The sequence below is a fragment of the Cavia porcellus genome, unplaced genomic scaffold (assembly GCF_034190915.1).
Source record: "Cavia porcellus strain 051 isolate PalLab524CR breed Dunkin Hartley unplaced genomic scaffold, mCavPor4.1 scaffold_1, whole genome shotgun sequence".
NCBI lineage: Eukaryota > Metazoa > Chordata > Mammalia > Rodentia > Caviidae > Cavia > Cavia porcellus.
Genome location: NW_026947484.1, coordinates 56,576,439 through 56,596,793, shown reverse-complemented (window position 1 = coordinate 56,596,793; position 20,355 = coordinate 56,576,439). Strand labels below are relative to the sequence as shown.

Here is a 20,355-nt window from a genome sequence, read left to right as displayed (position 1 = left end):
TCCCCCTCCTCCCAAGTGTCTGGTCTCAGGGCCCCTCCACGTTCTCCTTTAGGACAGCAGTCACCTGGTATAGGCAGGCTTATCTCATCTCAAGGTCCTTAATTTCGTGATATCTGGGAAGACTTTTGTCACTTAGGTCACATTCCTAAATCGCAGGGATTAGGACTTGAACATCCCTTTGTGGGTGTCAGTATTTAACTTGTTAGACTTTCTCTCACTTTAACGATTATTTCCTTGGCTTCAGGTTTCTGGAGGTAAAAGGATTCTTTATCTCATTATAGTTAATAACAGCACAAATTCATGGAGATATTTTGGGTTTCAAGGTTTTATCACACTGATTATGACTATTTCCCTCAAATACTTTGAATTTACTCTCATTTTTGGTTCCTGTCCTGTGTTCTGCTGGAGGGAGGGAGGGTTGTCAAAGCCGAGGGTAATTTTGAATCTGTGTGCTTCAGGCACAATGACCACCATTTCTATTCTGTTTAGTGATGGCGCTAATTTTGTTCATTTTGAAACCCTTTGATAAGTCGTCCATATGGCACCAAACTAAGACACCTCCTCCTTCAGCCTGTGCAGTGGGCGACATGCAGCAAGACAAGCATCACCCTCCTGCCAGATTGCTTTGGGGCAAACACATAAACATGAGCATAAATATAAATAAAAGCAAAAGAAACCGAAAGCCTACAATCAACTGAAAAATAAAAACAAAAACTGCTTTTCATAAAATATCGAAGCTTGTTGCACTGGTGCAGAGATTGGTTTCTTGTCAAATTTGGTTTGTTGCAGAGTCAGGAAGCCAGTCCCAGAGAAAAGCCTTTCGCCAGCCCAGGAAGTTTCTCCAGACTGCCAAGGGCAACTGTCCAGCCAGCATGGCTGCCATGGGGGGAGGAAATCTAACTGGAGATGGTGTCAGGCCTGGGCTCCAGCACCCTGCCCCGACTCACTAGAGTGGGAGAGCCTATCTCGTCAGCCAAGTGACCACCAGCTTCCCTAGAAGTGGACCCTGAGATGTGGCCTGGGATGCAGGCTGCATGAGGGTCCATCTCAGGAAGCAGTAGAGGAAGTGGGAGGTGGGACCATAGGGGCTGCATGCAGAAGCCTGGGCCAGCCCTGCAGAGCACCTGTTGGTGTCTAGGTTCTCTCCCTCTGGGAGCTCTGCAGTGCCACAAATCTGTGGACTCCAGGGAGGATCAGTTCTTGGGCTGCTGAGGCAGACCCCGAATGGCTTGTTGGCTGGAGGTTGACGTCTATGTTTGGGGCCACTGGTCCTCCTCTGGAGGGTGATCTGTGCGTCTCTGTGTCCACCACCCAGGGCATCTTGTAAGGGGGATGATGGGACAGGGAGTGAATTTGCATTTCTGCAGGAGGCCCTCTCAAGAGTGTCCAGTGTGAAGTGTCCTCTGCGTGAAAATGTAGGGGTGGTTGTAGAAGTAACTGTAAGAGCTCCGCCTCGATAGGAGCCCCTTCCGTTTCCTGGGCTCCCAGAGAGCAGCGCAGGGGAAAAACCCGGATTGATCTGAGGTGTCTTCCACTCACAACTTCAGCCTTTTTATAACCAGGTCTTCAGTATTAAAAAGCTTTATAACTCAAGTGTAGAAACTGCCTTTTGTCACAGAGAATTTACTAACAGGGAAAGGCAAGGTTAATCCATGCAAAATTCCTGTTGATTAGGTGTAAAGTATTTCTGCCACATCCAGCGTTGCAACCTCAGTGTTCCTTGCCTCCCCCCCGCCCCCCGACTCCGGCTCCCTTCTTCCACCCGTTCTCCCTCTCCCGGCTTTGGTGAAGCACATTTCATGCATTCATCCCACAGCTGAGGCCTCTGTGCTCTCCTGCTCTTCGGGCCCTTTTAGGAGTTAATGTACTGTGGTCCCTCTGGGCTCCTTGCTGCCCCCTGGAGGCGAAGGGTAGCCTCACTCCCTTACACCTGCCCCCAAAAAGCCAACTCCAGAAGCATAAATAATGTTGACTTAAGAAAATGTTATGATTAACTTCATGCATATTTTTTCTGTAAATTTTCTACATGGATCTTACATCTCTTCCTCATCATGGTTTCTCCTCTCTCCTTCCTTCTTCCTTAAGAATCCTCTAAAGTGCTAGAGATTTAGCTCAGTGATAGAAGCACCTGCCTGGAAAGCGCAAGGTTATGAGTTTGATCCCCGGTACCAAAAGGAAAAAAAAAGAAAAAGGAAAAAGTCCTCTTCCGGCCAGCCCCAACTACATACCAAGACCCTGTCTCAAAGCACCAAGACTCCTCTAGTCTCTTCAAGCACACTTAGCTTTTTTTAAATCCAGACAACTGCTTACTGACCCAGGCAGTATTAAATAGACAAACCAATACAAAGACCAAAAGAAAACCGATCCAGAGCTGCAAGCCCAGTGTCTCTGCAGCCTGTGCTCAAGGTCCCTCGATCTGTCCTGTCTCCCTGCCAACGGAACCAGAGTGGGCTCGGCAGAGGGGCTCCTGTAGCTGTGCTAATATTTTGCACCTGCTCACGGTTGGTTTCCGTCACTCGCCTTTGCCATTGGGTCCCCATAGGCAGCCTCTCTGCTACGAGGGCCTCCCCGCCTCAGCTCACCCTCAGCTCTTCCTGTCACATTCAGCACATCTGCCCTCTGCTGAGAGGGGTTGTTGCGAACACCCCACACAAATGCGTTATTCGGGGTAGATGGGGTCCCGTTATCTGCCCAGGCGTCCGTGCCCTGTACGCCCGCCCTTCGTGGAGGGATGAATGGGAGGGAGGCGGCTGCACCTGGTGGGCTCAGGGTCACCGAAGGGAGGCCTGAACCGGCAGGTCCGTGGGGTGACAGTCACCCTTTAGCTGGGAGTGAGGTGCGGTTTGCTCAGCTCCGGCTCTGCTCCGTGAGAGGACAGGGGTGTCTGCTGTCACCTGTGGGCCTGGGCCGGGCTGTCCCTCCAGGCTTCGGTCTTCCTCCCTGCCAGGGGACAAGGCGCCTTTCTTGGAGGTGTCACCTCTTTTGCAGCCAGTTCGGTGTTGCCGTGGCCTCGAGAGCACCCAAAGCAGCGCGCTTCTACTTTATTAGATTAGAACCTAGCCACATGAAGGGTTACATAGTGTTCCTTTAATGTCCTCCCGTGTGTTTTTTGTGACAGGGTCTCGGTATATAGTTCAGGGTAGCTCACTATGTAGCCCAGACTGGCCTCAAACCCTTGGTGATCCTCCTGCCTCAGCCTCCCAAGTGCTGAGAATACAGGTGTGCACCACCATGCCTGGGTCTCATTGTTCAAAGGATACGGAGTAAGAGCTCTTTCTTAAGTCATTATTACCAGTTTTCTTCTTTTTCACTTGATCAATTCTCATTTAGGTTTATTGACTTTATTTTTCCAGAGTACTCATTTAATGTGCTCTGTTATTTCATTGATTTCCATTTTCATCTTTATTATGCATTGTACTCTGTGGATTAATGTTTTTCTTTACCCATCTTATTCTACCAGCTTTGTATTTTATTTCCACCATAAAATATGTATTCCACTTGCCCCTTCATATTTTAGATGAGATAGGGAGTCCAGCTTAATTGTATCCACAGGAGTCAACTTTCCAAATCCTATGAGTAAATAATCTATCTTTTCCCTGATACCACTCTGCAGGCTAGGCTCCTGCTGTGTACGTGAGTCTACTTCCAGGCTGCTCCTCAGAAGTTTCCACTGGGCTGCTTTCCTGTTCTGTACCAGGATACTAACCACGACGTACCAATTGCTGTGTCTTGGTAGCATGTCCTCATAGATGAGAAATTCTTCCTTTAGATTATAAACAGTTTCTCTAGGTACCATCTGAGCCTCATCCTTTAATGTTTTATGTCAAGATTTTTCTATTAATTTTGGGCACTTTATGAAGATACACTGATTTTCTCCTCTCAGTGGTGAAAGAAATTTATATTTTGTCATTTTTGTGCAAAAATTTCTGTGGTGCAATTTTCACACACGCAGTCAGCCTTGGTCATGAACAATGTATAGTCAGTTCTCAGTAGTCACAGATTTCCGTTTGAGAACTGGCTTCCTCTCTCAGATGTCAGTGTAACTCCAAAACCAATGCTGCCAGAGCTTTTGCGTCATCTGCAGACATGCGCAGGGCAATAAAAGTTTCAGGACCTCCAATGCCCACCACCCAGCTAAGGTCAGATAAGGAGAAGCTCTGCCTTCCTGTTCCGGTTCTCATCCTGTCAACAAATGTCCTTTTGTGGTCCACTTAGCACCATGCTTTTTACACTTTTGTGCCACTTACTGGTGAGTTCACTGTTAAAATATCCTCCTGCATGGGAGATTGTGGTGTGTGTTACAGAGGAAAATCCAAGTTACACATAAAGTCGATTGACTGACTATAAATTCAGCATTAACCAGTATGTACTGAACAGGGTGACTTTAAATGTAAACCCGTATGCAGTAAAACTGCCTGATCAGTGAAAACATTTTGACTCAGGTTTGTAAGAACTTCAACCCTGTCTTTCTCTTAGGAAGCATCCCATAGTTTTCACTAATTCAGTGTTTGTGGCAACTTACAAAATGTAACTGCTGCAAAAACCACAGTTGACAGTATTTAGGGTTCCTTCCAACAAGAAAGAGAATCCTAGCATGAGAAGAAAGGGCAGCTGTCGGGAAAACTGAGAGTCCCCCAGCCCCAAGGCAGCTTTGTGTCTTTCTGATTGTTTCTTTAACTGTGTGGATATCATGACTTTTGTATACATTCTATTCTACGGGCAGGTTATGCTTTTGCATTTTGGTGATACTGGGAATTGAACGTCTTCATTGAATTGCACCCACAGCCTGGTTTTATTTTTATTTGAAGACAGGGGCTTGCTAAGTCACTGGATTGAATTCACTCTCTTCCTGCCTTGGATTCCCTGAGTACGGGGATTACAGACATGCTCCTTCAGGCCTGGTTTATAGATAGTTTTCTTGTTTTCAATTCAAAAGTAGTACATATGCTTAGAACAGAAATTATTATAATAAATGATGTAAAAGGAAAATAGTAAAAATTCCTTCCCAGGCCAGGGAGCTAGATAAGCAGCATAAGTGCCTGCCTGGCAAGCCCAAGGTCCTGAGTTTGATTTCTGGTATCAAACATAAATAAGTAAATATTCCTTCCCATGCCCTGATACTATATCCAAGTCCCTGGTTGTTACCACTTTCTTCTGATCACCTTCAGGATAGTCATGTGTGGTTGATACTACTTGTCTACCTCACCATCTCCTTTAAAGATGAAATGAAAGCCATGACAAGGCCCTTTCATTCCTTCTGATTTTCCGTTCTAGAGCATTGTCTGTATTAGCTTCTGATCTTCACTGCTGTCAGCTGCTCCATGGTTCCATTTTATCAATGTATCATAATTGATACTATATTCTCTTATGAGTGGAGATTAAATTTTTCCAGTTCTTTCTTAGTATAATGATCAACACTATCGTAATCAATACAGTGGTCAATACTGCTTTTTAAAAACCGAATTTATCATGTGCCATAGTTCCAGATCACACTAGTTTTCTTTGAGAATGTCTCATTCTTCCTTTCTCATTGAAGTTACCTACAATGTTTAATCCAGATTTTTGCATATTCTATATATTTTTTGCATCTTAGAGCTGTGTTCTCCCTTTTGGACTTTCTGTCCATCAGAGTGGTGTGGGTGCTGATAACCATGTCCGTCCTGCACCTTCTCGAAGTTGTGATTGCAAACACTATGTCTTTAGTTGCTAATAGAAGCTCTGAGATGACTGGTGATTTTCTTCCATGCTTTCTGTCAACTTTGTGGGGTAGAAAGTTTCACTGAAATCTAGAGTGGTACTCCTTAGCTTTCAATGCTTCTAGGAAAATACCTAAAGCCAATAATTTATTAAATTCCCTGTAGAAACTATATAATAACTACATTTAGATTATGATTACTGTTTGCAAAGTCGGCTCTGTTTAAGAACAGTAGCAAGAAATGGTAATGTGCCATAGTATTAAGAGTGTTTATATTTAGTGAAGGCACCATATGTGATTTTCTTTGTTTTTCTGTTTCCTAGATGTAAAAAATTTAGCCAAAATGATTTTTTAAGATGAGAAAAATAAAAGCCACATATTCTGCTGTTGGCAGGATTCGATTTTCAGCAGATGTTGGAGCGGTGAACGTTCCCAGCACGGTGGGGTCTCGTCCCCATGCTAAACTGGGAAACCATGTCAGGAAGACAGCGAACTCGTCCTCTGGCTGGCCCAGGACCTGCTGCCTTTTTCCGAGATGATATAATGTCTGCTTCTCGTTTGTTTTGTCCTTGTGCAAAAGCCCCTCACCATCATCTAGGATGAACCAGAATCCACTGCGTACTAGCATGTGTGCGTCAACACACACACACATGCACAGTCTCACACTCATGCATGCGTGTTGTGACCCATGCACACGCAGAGCTCTTCCTTAGACCTCTCCACTGTGCTTGAGAGTGGGTGGCACCGTGGCCAACCACAACATCATCCATCAAGTCTGGACACATTTCATGAGGCTTTTTCTGGCAACAGTAGAAACACTTTATTATTTGTAGAAGAAAATTGTTTCCAGTCAGTACACTTACAGATATTTTTAAAAGATATTTGAGGCTGCTGCATGTAACTGTTATGCAGAAAGCAGTCCCTCAGCAGGGACAGAACTGCACCACATTAACAGGAGGACGGTGTTGCGACCACAGGGCCCTGGTGGCCTGTGCAGGACTTTGCAGAATGGCTCTGTACAGGTGGTAAAGCTTAAAAGGTCAGAGGAATTTCTCGTTGCTGAGATCATTGCATAAGGCTGTAAAGAGTCCTTTGCATTAATAAAGTAGAGTGAATTTCTAAACAAAGTGCCCTTTGCATATTATGGTTATTTCCCGGTAAATTCCATCAGATGTGATGGGTTTTCTCTGAACTCAGTGTAAGAATCTCTGCTGTTCCTCTGGAGATGCCGCACACCGTTCTGATGGCTGGGCCCTCTGCTGGGGATGTCGTGGCTACTCCAGAGGAAGAAGGCAGGGGCAGGTTTTGAAAAATGGAAATAGTTTCATACCCAGGGCCAGAGCCTTGGGTATAAATCTTAGTGTATAGGTGAGAGTGTAGGTTTTGCAGTCAGACGGTCCTTTTTCTAACCCCAGACCTGCAGCGTGTTAGCAGGGTGACTCTGTGTCGCTTAACCTTTCTGAAGATCATCCTTCAGCCCCTTGGGTTTTGAAAGAAAGGTGGCACAGAGTACTCGTGGGTTTTCGCAGTGCTGTCACAATAAACAGGAGTCACACAGTAACTATTAGCACCGTAACTATTAGCACAGTAACTATTAGTAACCGATAATGATGCGGGCTCATGAACGACACTGCCTCCTTCCCAGAGCTCTTCACGCTGAACAACGCTTACTCCACAGGGCCCCGGGGCCTTGCTGTGGCCAGGCCTCATTGGCTGGTGCACACTTCCTTTAACCTGGTCAGCTCTGTTTTGTCCAGGTAGGTTAACAGGCAGCAGAAAGGTCCTTTAATAGGAGTGCTAGGAGGTTTAGCATAGCTTTATAGAATTTTTGGTTGAAGAATGTGTCAAAACACATTGGCAATTTGTAAATTAGTTTTAACAGAGAAGGGCAGGCATGATGGCGCACATCTATAATCCAGGGCTCTGGGAGGCTGAGGCAGGAGGATCATAAATTCATGCTTATTCTGGACAATTTAGTGAGATCCTGGCTCCAAAAATAAAAATAAAATAAAAAATTAAATATATATATATATATATATATAGCTGAGGATATAGCTCAATTTGAAGGCCCTGAATGCAATCCTAGTCACATAATGGAGAGAAAAGCTAAATGTTAAGGAGCGGGCACAGTCCAAAGTTCCTGTTCCTATTTTGCGGAAGGGATCTGTGGTCCAGGGCCAGCGTGAGCCTCTTCCTGTCTCACATGCAGCCTCGAGGACATAGATTCTCACTCTGCCGTCACAAAATGGGAGCTGGCTCCATCTCTGGTCTAAAGGAGAGCTACATCTGAGCGACAGACAGATGCGAAAGGCCGTGTTTGGGTCTCTCGATAAATCAGAGGGAGATGGGGCCGTTGTTTCAGCATTGCCCGGCATGCAGTAGGCCCTCCAGTCCTGTTTGCTGAATGACTGCAGGGACAGATGGGTGAGGTGGCCAGGCAGTGATGTCTCTTTGTGTTCTGACTCCAGGGGCCCCGGAGACCGTGCAGCCAGGTGCCACAGCCCAGCCCGCCGGCTCCCACCCTCTGTTGCACATCAGGCAGCAGCTGTGGAGCGAAGACTGCTACCACGGCCGGCTGAGCAGGAAGGCTGCCGAGAGCCTCCTGGTGAAAGATGGGGACTTTTTGGTTCGAGAGAGCGCAACATCCCCTGGCCAGTATGTGCTGAGCGGGTTGCAGGGTGGCCAGGCAAAGCACCTCCTCCTGGTGGACCCCGAAGGCAAGGTACCCTCATCTTCTTCCACACCCCTTCCCCAGCATGTGGGTCTGTTAGGCTTTCTCTGAATGGCGTCCAAAATCTGCTACTGTGTGATGCTCAAGGCTGTGCATTTATTTTTTCTTGAACCTTCCAGCTGGAGCAGGAAATGCTAAGCAAAAGCTAAGGGAAGGGTCCCGGAGTAGCAGATGGAGACCTTTCTGCCTCTCAATCCAGTCGCGATACCTCCGATTAAGCGATACCTACCTCGTGGGTGTTCACTTCTGCCTTGCTCATTACCACTTAAATGGTTCTTGCTCATAGAAGGCTTAGAATTTCCTGCTCATAGGATGCTTAGAATTCCATAGAGCAGGTGTCTAAATAGTAAGGCAGAACGAGATAAGGGTGGTTCATCTGAAGCATTGCAGTGTTTATCAGGATAGAGTTTGTTCTGGTAGAGGCAAACCGAGAAGGCTTTGCATAGGGTCTGTCATGTAAGATAAACCCTGGAAGAGAGAATTTCAAAAGCAAGTTTGGAGTCTAGGAAAGGAGCCATAGGAGCAGACTAAATAATAGGATGGTATTCAGTCCATAGAAGACACTTGGCTAGAGCCGAGAATGCCTTTGACAGATAACAGTCCTGGAAAGGTCGGTTGGAGCTGTCATGTGGGGTGGGAATAGAGACTGAAGGTCTCATTTGCAGACCTGGTGATCTCGGCAGTTTTGGAGCAGGAGAATGATAAAATCCTTATGTGCAATGTGACAGCAGCAGGAGAAAGTTCCAGGGCCATCATCAGAAGAGAACATCCTAGCTCTCCTTGGCTAACAGAAACCCCAACTTTCCGGTTCTCTGTGGACCCACAGATCTTTATGAGAATTCTAGAGCCCAGTTAAGATCACCCCAGGGGGCCTACAGCCCAGAACTCTCATGGGGAATTTGCTAAGGAGAGCAGTTTCACTTTACCCAGCCACACAGAAAGGACCTTCTGGCTCAGGGCCCTTTTCCTAGAGGGGGCGGAGCAGAGTGGAGAGTGGGTCCCCGGGCTCCACTTTTTCAAAGCATTGCTGCTGGGGGCACTGCTTTGTCTTGGCTCACGTGGAGCGCTCACAGAACCATCATCACTGGGGTGCTGGAAGCTGTTGAGAGGGAAGAAGGGCGCTGGAATAGTGTGTTGCAGCTAACCTAGCTCGGTGCCTTGGGGAGGTGAACCGTGTGTGGCTTCTCTCCCAGGACAAGAGGAGTGAGGTGTGCGTCCAGCATCCTAGCTTCTTAGGGTGCTTCCCAGTGGCCTGGACTCTGACTTGCCTGACTGCGGCGCTGGTGGGAGGTCAGCATAGCTTGGATGTCCAGTGACTAAACTGCTGCTCCAGAGGCCGAGAACTTAGGTGCCACAGAAAGATACTGGGGAGAGGAGGGACTACAGCTCCTCTGGGCCTGGCTGGCTCTGATTGTGAGGCTGAACACAGGCCCAGGGAAGTCACCTCCCCCATCAGCGATCAGAGGACTCCAGGGTCGCAGTGGAGCTGCTTTGAGAAGGTGTTTCCATGTGTGAAACTGGGGTGCTGGGGTGAGAGAGTTGGCTACATCCCAATACAAGCTGTGAGACTCACCCAGGGCCAGGGAAGAGGGACCCAGAGGAAGGAACTAGATAAATGTCTAGGAACTCTTCCTACAGAATGGAGGTATGTGAGTACCTGATACAGAATTTGAAGCAGTTATCACCGAGATATTGTATGAGTTCAAGAACACAATCCATGGACAGATAGAGAAATCAACAATGCGAAAGACAGTAGAAAAAGGAGCAGAGCAAAAACTCTGGAGCTGCTAGAACGTAGTAACTGAACTGAAAAATTACTAGAGGAGTTCAGTAGTAGACTTGATCAAACAGAAGGAACAATCAGTGAACTCAAAGGTAATTCTTCTGAAATTGTCCAGAGGTATTGTAATCCCAAATATTGAGTACAGTTATCCAAGTATCATAATCCCCTTTCCAGTTTACCACACAATCCAAAAAGTTACACTTGTAATCCCATTGAGACATCATTGGAATCCCAGCAAGTTAATTCCAATCTACCACCTCCAATGCAACACACGGCGAGAGTAAAGACACCAAGACATGTTCCAAATTAAGGGCAGTGAAGGGGTCCTAAGTCCAGTCCCTTTGAGGATGGGTGGACAAGGGCCTTGATCCTAGCCCTCTCCCAGAATTTGTTACCTTGTGAAGAAGGGAGTGGCTCGGGGATGAGTGACAGTGAGGATGGTGGGAATTATGTCAGTAACTTGAGCTGGCTGGCCAGGTAGGGAGAAAAGCATCTCTGCAAAATGTACAGATAAAAGGATATGCAGAAGGATCAATTTCCATAATTCAATTAAGGCAGCAATTGAATTGTTTTTGGTGGCTGTTGCTTCAGTTTCCGATATGTAAACTTTTATGCCCTGGGGACTCATAGCCTCTTTACCTTGAGGCTCATATCCAGTTTACATTCCAAGAGCTGATGACTCTACCATCCCGCTGTGTTTATATATTTTAGAGAGAGCATAATGTGAGGAAACAGGAGACTGTCTGATGGTTGTGGAGATTACACATCAGTACCTCTGCTAGCCTTATTTGCAATGCTTAGAGCCAGTTGAAGAGAGAAGGAAATACCATAGCCAGCTCTCTACATATCAGTATAAGGAAATAAGTCTCAGTATAATCAAAGTTGCAGCAATTGTTCTGCATTCAAGGGGAGTCACTCAAGTTGACTCCACACAGTGGAACAAAAAGAGAAAAAAAAATGAAGAAAATCTAAAGAACCCAATGTACTATAGGAATCTAAAAAGGAAGACATGTGAGGGGAAGAGGCAGAAGTTTATTTAAAAAATAATTGCTGAAAACTCTCAAACCTGGAGAAAGAAATGCACACGATTCAAGACGCCCAGCAGACACCAAGTGTGAGGAATCCAAAGCAACTGGAACAAGGCACATTGTCACCGAGTCCCCAAAAATCAAGGGTAGCCTTTAAAAATGAAGGAGAAATACTTTCTGAGATAACCAAAATCTGAAGGGATTCACAGCCACTAGACCTGCTGCTTTACAGAAATGCTAAGTAGACTTTCAAGATAAAATAAAAAAGAGGATAAACAGCAGCATGAATGCACATGAAAGCAGACAGCTCATTGATAAAGGTAAATATACAGACAAATAAAGAAAACGAATACTGTGATGATGCTGTATAAGTGACTTAATTCTGGTGTAGATGTTAAAAGAAAAAAGTATAAAAAATTATAAGATAGGTTCATGGATAGTCAATAAGAGAAGATATAATTTGTAAAATCAACAGCATAATGCATGTGTGTGGTAAAAACATAGACTATTTGCATGGCATTAAAGTTAATTTGTTATCAGCTTAAAGTGCATTGTTATACAATGTTTTACGTTAGCCACATGGTAACTACACATGAAATAACTGTAGAAGATTCACAAAGGAATCAAAGCTTATCACCACCACCCCCAACCCCAAAAACCAATGAAACACTGAGACATCAAGAGAGAAAAAACCTGGGCTAGAGATTTAGCTCAGTGGCATAAGCACCTGCCTTGCAAGCAGGCAGTTGTGAGTTCGATCCTGGGTACTGGAAAAAAGAAAAAAAAAAAAAAAAAGAGAGAGAGAGAAAAAATCTGTTATACACAGAAAACAGTTAACAAAATGGAAGAAAATAAATTCTTCCCTAGCAATTACTACTTTAAATGTAAATAGATTAAGTTCTGCAAATCAAAGGATGGAGTGGATTTTTTTAACCGTTCAACCATTTTTTAAAAGTTTAAAAATAGTAAAATACAACAGAACAAGACAGAACAAAGCCAATTGAGACCATGTAGTGAAATTGATACAGAACTTATCAGCAGGTTACTGGGATAACCACAATAGGTATCACAGTATATCTCGTTATCTTCACAATAGTTGTTCTTTCAATCACTTGTATCAAAATAAAATGAAATACAGAACATTATAAAACTTATCAAAATAGAATGTTGAATAGAGCAGTACCATTAACCAGAATAAAGCAAAACAGTAATAAAAATTTTTGCCTTCAAAGAGATGGTAGAAGGAAATCCCCCTTATTTGCTATGGTCAACTTCCCAGGAGATGCTCAGATTTCTGGTTCCCATTTGCTAATGGGAGGACAGGGGAAGCGGGGTAGGGGAAGTGGGATGTTTGACTCTAGGCTGTGCACCAGTAGGCTCACTATTGCTTCACAGGGAAGCAGGCTAGTTGCTTGGCTTCCCAGTGTCCTAAGTTCCAACATGGTGTGGATCTCAGAAGACATTGGTGGTTCTCCCCCTGGAGGGGCCGTAGTCTGCCATACCACAGCCACTTACAAGGGAGGCGAGCTGCTTGCTTGGCTTCCCAGGGTCCTAAGTTCCAACATGGCTCGGACCACAGGAGACACTGGTGGTGGTTTTTTTTGTTGTTTTTGTTTTTGTTTTTGGTACCGGGGATTGAACTCATGACCTCATGCTTACCAGGCAGACGCTTATACCACTGAGCTAAAATCCCCAGTTGGAGTGGATTTTTTTAAAGATCCAACTATGTGCTGCTATTCAGGTGACCAGCTTTACATGGAAGGAACCAAATATGTGGCTGCAACTGAAAAGACAGAAAAAGATATTCCATATAAAGATGGTGAAAAGATAGCAGGGGTGACCATACTTACATCAGACAGAGTAGGCTTCCAAGGGAAAAAGTTCCCCCCAGAGCAGACAAGGACATGATATAATGGTAAAAGGATGAATTCATCAGGAAGATAAGATGTTTATAAATGTACATGAAGGCCAACAGCAGAGCACCCAAATATATGAAGCAAACATTCTTTTTTTTTTTTTTTTTTTTTTTGTCTTTTTCATTTTTATCGGTACCGGGGATCGAACTCACGACCGCCTGCTTGCAAGGCAGGTGCTTATGCCGCTGAGCTAAATCCCCAGCCCTGAAGCAAACATTCTTAAGACTAAAGGGGAAAATAGAAAACAGCACAATACAGAGGATTTCGGTATCCTATTAGTGAAGGATAGGTTGTCAGGCAGAAGACCAATGGGAAGACAGAGAACTTGAATAAAACCACAGCTCAGATGGCTCCAGCGGCCGTGTTCAGAACAACAGCAGAACGCACATTCTACTCAAAGGGACACAGGGCCTTCCCCAGGGTAGATCACAAAATAAGTTTAACAAATTGAAGATTGAAATCATACCAAATACAGTGGACTGGAACTAAGACTAATGGCAGAAGCAAAATTAGTATTTTCACAAATGGTTTGGATTTCAGTAACACTTGAATATGCAGTAGCTCAAAGAAGGAGCTAAAAGGAAAGTTATAGGATATCTTAAGGTCAGTGAAAACATATAGCAAAATTCATGAGATGCTCACAAAAGCTCTAATGAAAAGAAGGTTCATAGTGGTAAATGTCTACATAAAAAAGAAAGAGGATTTCAAACAACTGAAATTAGTACCCCAAAACAAGAATTAATTAAGCACAAATTTAGCAAAAGGAAGGAAATACTTAAGATTGGGAAATGTATTAGTTTTGCATTACTAGGAATAAAGACACAATGCAGCTAACTTTATACAGAGAAAATTTCGTTTAGCACAGGGTGGAGGCTGAAGGTTGACAGAATATAATTGTGACTGTCCCTTGACTCTGTCACTTCATGGCACATGGTGGCTGTCCATGCAGGGACAAAGCAATAATCACATCTCGTCCAGAAGCAGAGAAGAGTTGTGGGGCCAAAGCCAGGCTTTTGGGCAGTCCTTGTGAGAACTGTCAAAGAGTCTTCTGAGAATAGCCTCTGAAGGTGAGCTGCCAGTGTGACTTAGGGGCTTTGTAGTACAGCTGCCTCCCAGGGGTTCTACAACACCTCCCAGTCATGTACCCTGGGCACCAGGCCGTTAGTCATAAGGGATCCTTGAGGGTCACTTGGACCATAGGTGAGTCATAACAGGGAAGGGTAAATGAAATGAAGAAAAGAAGTAAAGAAAATCAGTATTACTGGTTGTTTTTTAAACATCATGAAAATTGGCAACTTGTTGGCTAAGATAACTAAGAAAAAGCAGAAGACACAAATGAAATTGAAAATGAAAGGAAATAGCTTACAATGGATGTTACATAATAAAGAATTATGAGACTGCTATATGCAAGTAGATGCCCACAAATTGGATAACCTAGAAGAAATGAATAAATTCCTAAAAAGATACAACAAAACAAGATCAGATGATGAGAAAAATTCTTAAATTTGTAAGGCAAGTGAGCCAGTAATAAAATATATGCCAAAAAGGGAGAGCTCATTGATGAATTGTATCAAATACTTAAAGAATTAACATCAGTCCTTTACAAGCACTTCCAAAAAACTGGAGAAAGGAATGCCTTCCCTCATTGCAGGAGGCCAGTATAATCCCTGAGTCCAAACCCGGAGAAAGGCACTATGACAAAGACAGTGGAATTACACACTACACTGCAGGAATCAAACACCGTGACCACATATTACTGGGATGTGAGGCTGATTCAGCACACAAAAATCACTTGATGTGAGATTCCATATGAATGGAATGCAGTGTAAAAGCACATACTCCTCTTAATAGATACAGAAAAAGCATCTGACAAAATCTAGTATTTTCACTTTAGAAAGACAAAAAAAAACCCCTCTAGAAATAGAAAGAAATTAACTGACAGAATAAAGGTGTATATCAAAATGTCACAGCTGACAGCATACTCCCTGGTAAACTCTGAAAGCTTTTTCTCTGGCATTAAGAATAAGACAGTAATACCCATTCTCACCACTTCTAGTAGCCATGGTATTAGGAGAATTATCCAAAGCTATTGTGGTGAGAAAAAAAAATGCAAATCCGCAAGAAAGAAAAGTATAAGTATTGGTTTGCAGATGGCTGGGACAGCAAGGAGCCATAGATACATTGCTGCAGAAATTTGAGTTTCGATCCACATGAACAGAGAAGAGCCACGTAACCATTTAAAAATGATGAAGGTGAGTTTATTATAAAAGTACTACAGATATAAACAGTCAAATGCTGCCATAGAGTGAGGCAGGGGACAGCCCCAAAGATGAAGGGGAATCCTTTGGGGAGATGGAACCTTCAGCCAGTGAGAGGGAAAACACCACATTGCACTCTGGTCTTTCCAGCGGTGTGTGCAGAGCTCACACTAAGGAGGCTCCGTGCCATGCTGGCCTTGGTATGTATTGCAAGTGACTTGGGTCAAGCTAGGACCAAGGACACTCTTGTCGAGCACACAAGGCTCTCCCAACGTGGGGGCCAGCCAGCTGTCACCTTGTAAGAAATGGCGTGTGGCCAAATTAACCCAGTGAACCCACACAATCTAGATGACTCTCATCACATTAACTGTTTCCCTGACAATGACGTGACTGTATGTTTAGAAAATCCTAAAGACTAAACAAAAAAATTGTCAGCACTGACAAATGAAGCCAATAAAATTACACAAAATACAAAACCAATATACAACAGTTCATTAGGTTTCTATAGACCAATCATAAACTATCCAAAAAAAGAAATGAAGAAAATCATTTCATTTACAATGGCACTCAGAAGAATAGAATACTTAGGAACAAACTTACCTAAGGAATTGAAGTACTTTAGACTAAGAACTACAAAATATTGGTAAAAGAACCAAAGAAGACAAAAATAAATAGAAAGAAGACATCTCATGCTCATGGACTGGAAGATGTATGGTTAAAATGTCCATACTAAACATAGCAATTCTTTGAGGTCCTTATCAAATTCCTAATGGCATATTATATACTTAGAAAAAAATTCTAAAATTCGTATGTGTAGAACCAAACACACAAACAAAAAAACCCCTGAGTAGCCAAAACAGTCTCAAGAAGGAAGCTTGAGACCTTACGTTTCCAATTTCCAAACATATTGCAAGCTGTATTAATCAAAACAACATGGTACTGGCAGGAAGACAGACATCTAGACCATTGGGGCTGTGTAACCAGCCTAGAGATGATCTTCAACAAAGTGCCATAGGAAGAGTAAAGGCTTCAACAAATGGATGCAAAAGGATGAAACTGGACCCTTATTTCATGCTCACTCCTAGGAAGAACCTGAGGACAAGCTTTGTAACACTGGACTTGGCTGAGATTTCTTTTTTTTTTTTTTTTTTTGGAACCGGGGATCAAACTCACAATCTCATGCTTGGCAGCAGGCACTTATGCTGCTGAGCTAAATCCCCAGCCCTTGGCTGTGATTTCTTAGATCCCCAAAGTAGATGCCATAAAAGCAACCAAGAGAAGTGGGACGTGAGGGTCCATCACCTAATGACCAGAGAAAGAAAACACAGCGTGTGCATGCAGCGGAATGCTATTCAGACACAGGAAGAAGGGAATTTTGTCATGTGCTACCATGTTCTCAAGGACCTGAGAGCATTTGTGAAGCCACCTAAGCCGGTCACAGAGGGGCAAAGACTGTGTTACTGCACTTCTGTACCTGCAGCAGTGAGACCCGCAGGGACAGGAAGTGGTGTGGTGGGTACCAGGCGTGGGGCGGGGAGAGCAGGAAGTGCTGACCAGCGGGCACAGAGTCTGAGCGGTGCTAGGGCAGTTCCAGAGCTGTGCCTGCGGCCTTCGTTAGCAGTACTGCCCCACATGCTGAGTCCTGCTTGGTTTTTTATCATAATTTTTAAAAAGCTTGTAAGGGCAGTTATGGGGACACTGTCTGCAGGCCTGGCCCGTGCAGGTGCTGGGGTGGGTGGGCTTGGTCCCTCTGCCCCAGGTGTGTCCTGTGGCCGCCACACCCAGGGGAGACCTCTGGGGCCAGGGCTGATTCTTCCAAAGAAACCATGCAGAATTAAAGTATTATACGAACTCTTCTCATTTCCAATTCAAAAACACTTAGGGCCCTATATGGCCGGCCCGAACTAATCCCTAACTATAACATCAGTGTATTTGGCCAGAGAGCAGCCTGCTTACAGCCTCTACCAGGAAGGTTAATCTGATATTTGTATCTGGGTTGAGTAGGGTAGGGGAGACCAGAGACAGAGAAAGTAGTTAGGGGCTTCCGGATCAAGAGCAGTGAAAGCTTAAATGAGAACAGAGGCAGGAGGCCCGGGGCACATGCAGTCCAGGAGACTGAGGCAGGAGGATGGCAAGTTTGAACCCAGGCTTGGCAAACTTAGTGACTTAGTGAGACCCCAACTAAATCCATCCATCAGCCAGTCAATCAATATACAAAGGGCCATGGGTGTAGCTCAGTGTGAAGGCTTACATTCAATCCTCGTTAATCCCCTATCTCTGTGCTCACCCACACACAGAGTGGAGGCAGGAGAAATATAGAGGAGGCTCAGAATGAATTGGAGTTAAGGACAGTCTGGCAGCATTGATCAGCAGAACTGGGGTGCATTGGGGACCTTACATCTTTAAGGTCCCACAAGGTTTGGCACCATTTGTAATTGAAGCCTCTCTGCCCTTCTCAATCGGAGACCATGGATTCACCAGGACTAGGGGTGTTCTCTTAAAGCTACAGTACAATAGTGGAAGACAAGAAATTCTGTGCCACTGCCATACCATTATCTAGTTCCGAGTTTGTATTAAAATTCTGTTATTTATTCCAGTAAGTGTATAGAGTTTTAGCATCCAAGACCCCATGTCTAGGCAGAACTCAGAGATTCCTTGTGAGGGGGGGAACGGAATTATACCCCAGGGCGCCTCCTGGCTGCCCACTGTCCATCTGCAGCGTGGTCCCCGGCTTCCCTCCAAAAGGCTTCCAAGCCAGAGCCAAGAGGGAGAGCAGGATATGTCTCTGCCCTTGCACAGGGTGGGGATACAGGGACTCCGGGGAGGAAGTTGGCAGTGGAAGGTTGGCATGGGACAGGTGAGTTCCTTCAGCATGCAGTCAGTCCATGTGACAGATCTTTAGGGAGTATGTGAGGCCAGTGGGAAGGAGACACGGACTCCCCCACTAGAGAGGTCCAGGGTTGGGTCTTGGAGGAGACATGATTGTATTAAGCCTCCAGGGAGAAGTGGGGCTTCTCCAGAAGGCGGTGCTTCCCATAGACAAAGGGGGGGGGGGGAAGAACACTGTGATCCTGGAATTCAGACTCATGCAGGAAGATGTTAAATATGCACAGAAATGGTAACATGGTGCTACATATTAAACATTGATGCTGCAAAGAGGCAGATTGCAAATGTGGGCTGACTGACAAGAGATAATCATTATCCCAGCCTGTCAGGATGGTTGCTTTAGGACGAGACTGGAGAATGAGAAAATTACTTATTAAGGAATATAGTGTTGAAAAGAAACCTTCCTTTAGTCATCAAAATACCTGCTTTCTGGATATGTGTGGTTTTCCTGATTATTTACATCTTTAACAAGAACTACTATTCTTTAACTTAAGTGTATTTCTACTTCCTTTTCAAGGTGAGGACCAAGGACCACGTATTTGATAATGTGGGGCACCTTATCAGATACCATATGGATAACAGTTTGCCAATCATGTCTTCCGGAAGCGAAGTAACCCTTAAGCAACCAGTGAGAAAAGAAAATAATCCCGCACTTTTGCATTCCAAGAAATGACAGCGTTGGAGCACCGTTCTGGTGCTATTTCAAGAAGCTCTGTTTTATGTGATGACAGAAAGATAACTCAAACTTTGTTTCTAAATTCAATAGAGCACAAACTGTGAAGTGCATTTTTCTGAGACTCTAATAACTAGATCTTTTATAAAACAAAGAACTAACAAATCTTCAGGAGGTGAAGATGAGAAAAAAAGGAAGAGGACTGACACATTTGAAAAGAAACTACATATGCACGGATGTCACTTTCTAAAGTCACATTGTATCGATAACAAGCTAAAAAGCACAATTAAAATTTCACATGCTAAAGACAACTTGAGCTGCTGGGGCAGTGGTATGTGCCTTTCACCCTGATAATTTGGGGGCATTTTCCTAGGGGGGAGGTGAGTTCCAGGTGTCTTCATGTTCTATAACTACAGAACCATTTGCCAAAAACAGATTTTTTCCTGGCTAAAAAAAAAAAAGCAATCTCCTTGATAGTTGTTGACTTTATTACATTTTCTGTTTAGTAGCATTTTGACTGCAGTGTTAAAATAAATACGACATTTAATTCAGACTGTCTGTGTGCCAGTGGAATGGAAGCTGCTGAATGTGTTAGTCTGTTCCTTGGTCTGCCCCACTTTCTGGTGAAGGGCTGGGGCCCGTATTCTTTGGCCTGCTGTTTCTCAGTCTTTGCTATGTGGATGTTTGCACAGAGCCCGTGATACATGGACCTGGCCGGACCTACGAGCCATTTCTGTTCTCATCATCTTCTCCCACTGTCCTTGCCTCAAGGCCCTGAGGGCCTGGGTTTATAAAAGATGCCAGGCCAAACCAGGGTTCTTCAGACTCAGTATCAAACTGGATCTGTCCTCATCAGAAGCACAGAATTTAGGTAAAAGTGTAGGGAACTTTGCTTGGGATTGAATACCACCAAATGACAGTCTTGATATCTACATGTGCCCTAGCACCTTTTCTAGATATGATCAGACAAACTGCAGGAGAGAGGAAACACATTGCATGAGCTGTTGGAAAGGTCCCTACAGGAAGACCAACTCTGTTACTGATAACAGAGTAAGTGTCCACCAGGCGGGGTCCAGCTCTGTGACCTTCAGCAAGTTGTTAAGCCACTCCGGGTTACACTTTTCTTGTTTAAAATGAGAGAGCTGGAGTGGGTGGGTCCCGAGGTTCACTTGCGTCTTAATGTCGTCTGTGCCTGCCTACGATAAGCCAGTTGGTCATTTGTTCAACATCGGACTGCTAAGCAGCCTGTACAGTTAGTTAAACATTGTTTTCTTCTTTAGTCTGTGTTTATCCTCTGAGGATAAATGGATCAAAAGTCACGTAGCTGACCTCCCAAGCCTCTCAGAAACTGTAGATTAATACACGTGTCCTTGCTGTTGTGTACG

General features: G+C 44.4%; 1 protein-coding gene across 1 annotated transcript in view; it reads left to right on the top strand.

Annotated features, from left to right (window-relative positions):
- The window catches only part of Shc4 (SHC adaptor protein 4), a 94,382-nt gene extending 74,859 nt beyond the window's left edge, over nt 1–19,523 (top strand). The window contains exons 11-12 of the mRNA XM_013154740.3: nt 8,164–8,417; nt 18,815–19,523. Of these exons, the coding sequence (XP_013010194.1) occupies nt 8,164–8,417; nt 18,815–18,970 (410 nt within the window). The 3' untranslated portion in view covers nt 18,971–19,523. The remainder of the gene's footprint in view (nt 1–8,163; nt 8,418–18,814) is intronic.
- The last annotated feature ends 832 nt before the right edge of the window (nt 19,524–20,355 follow it).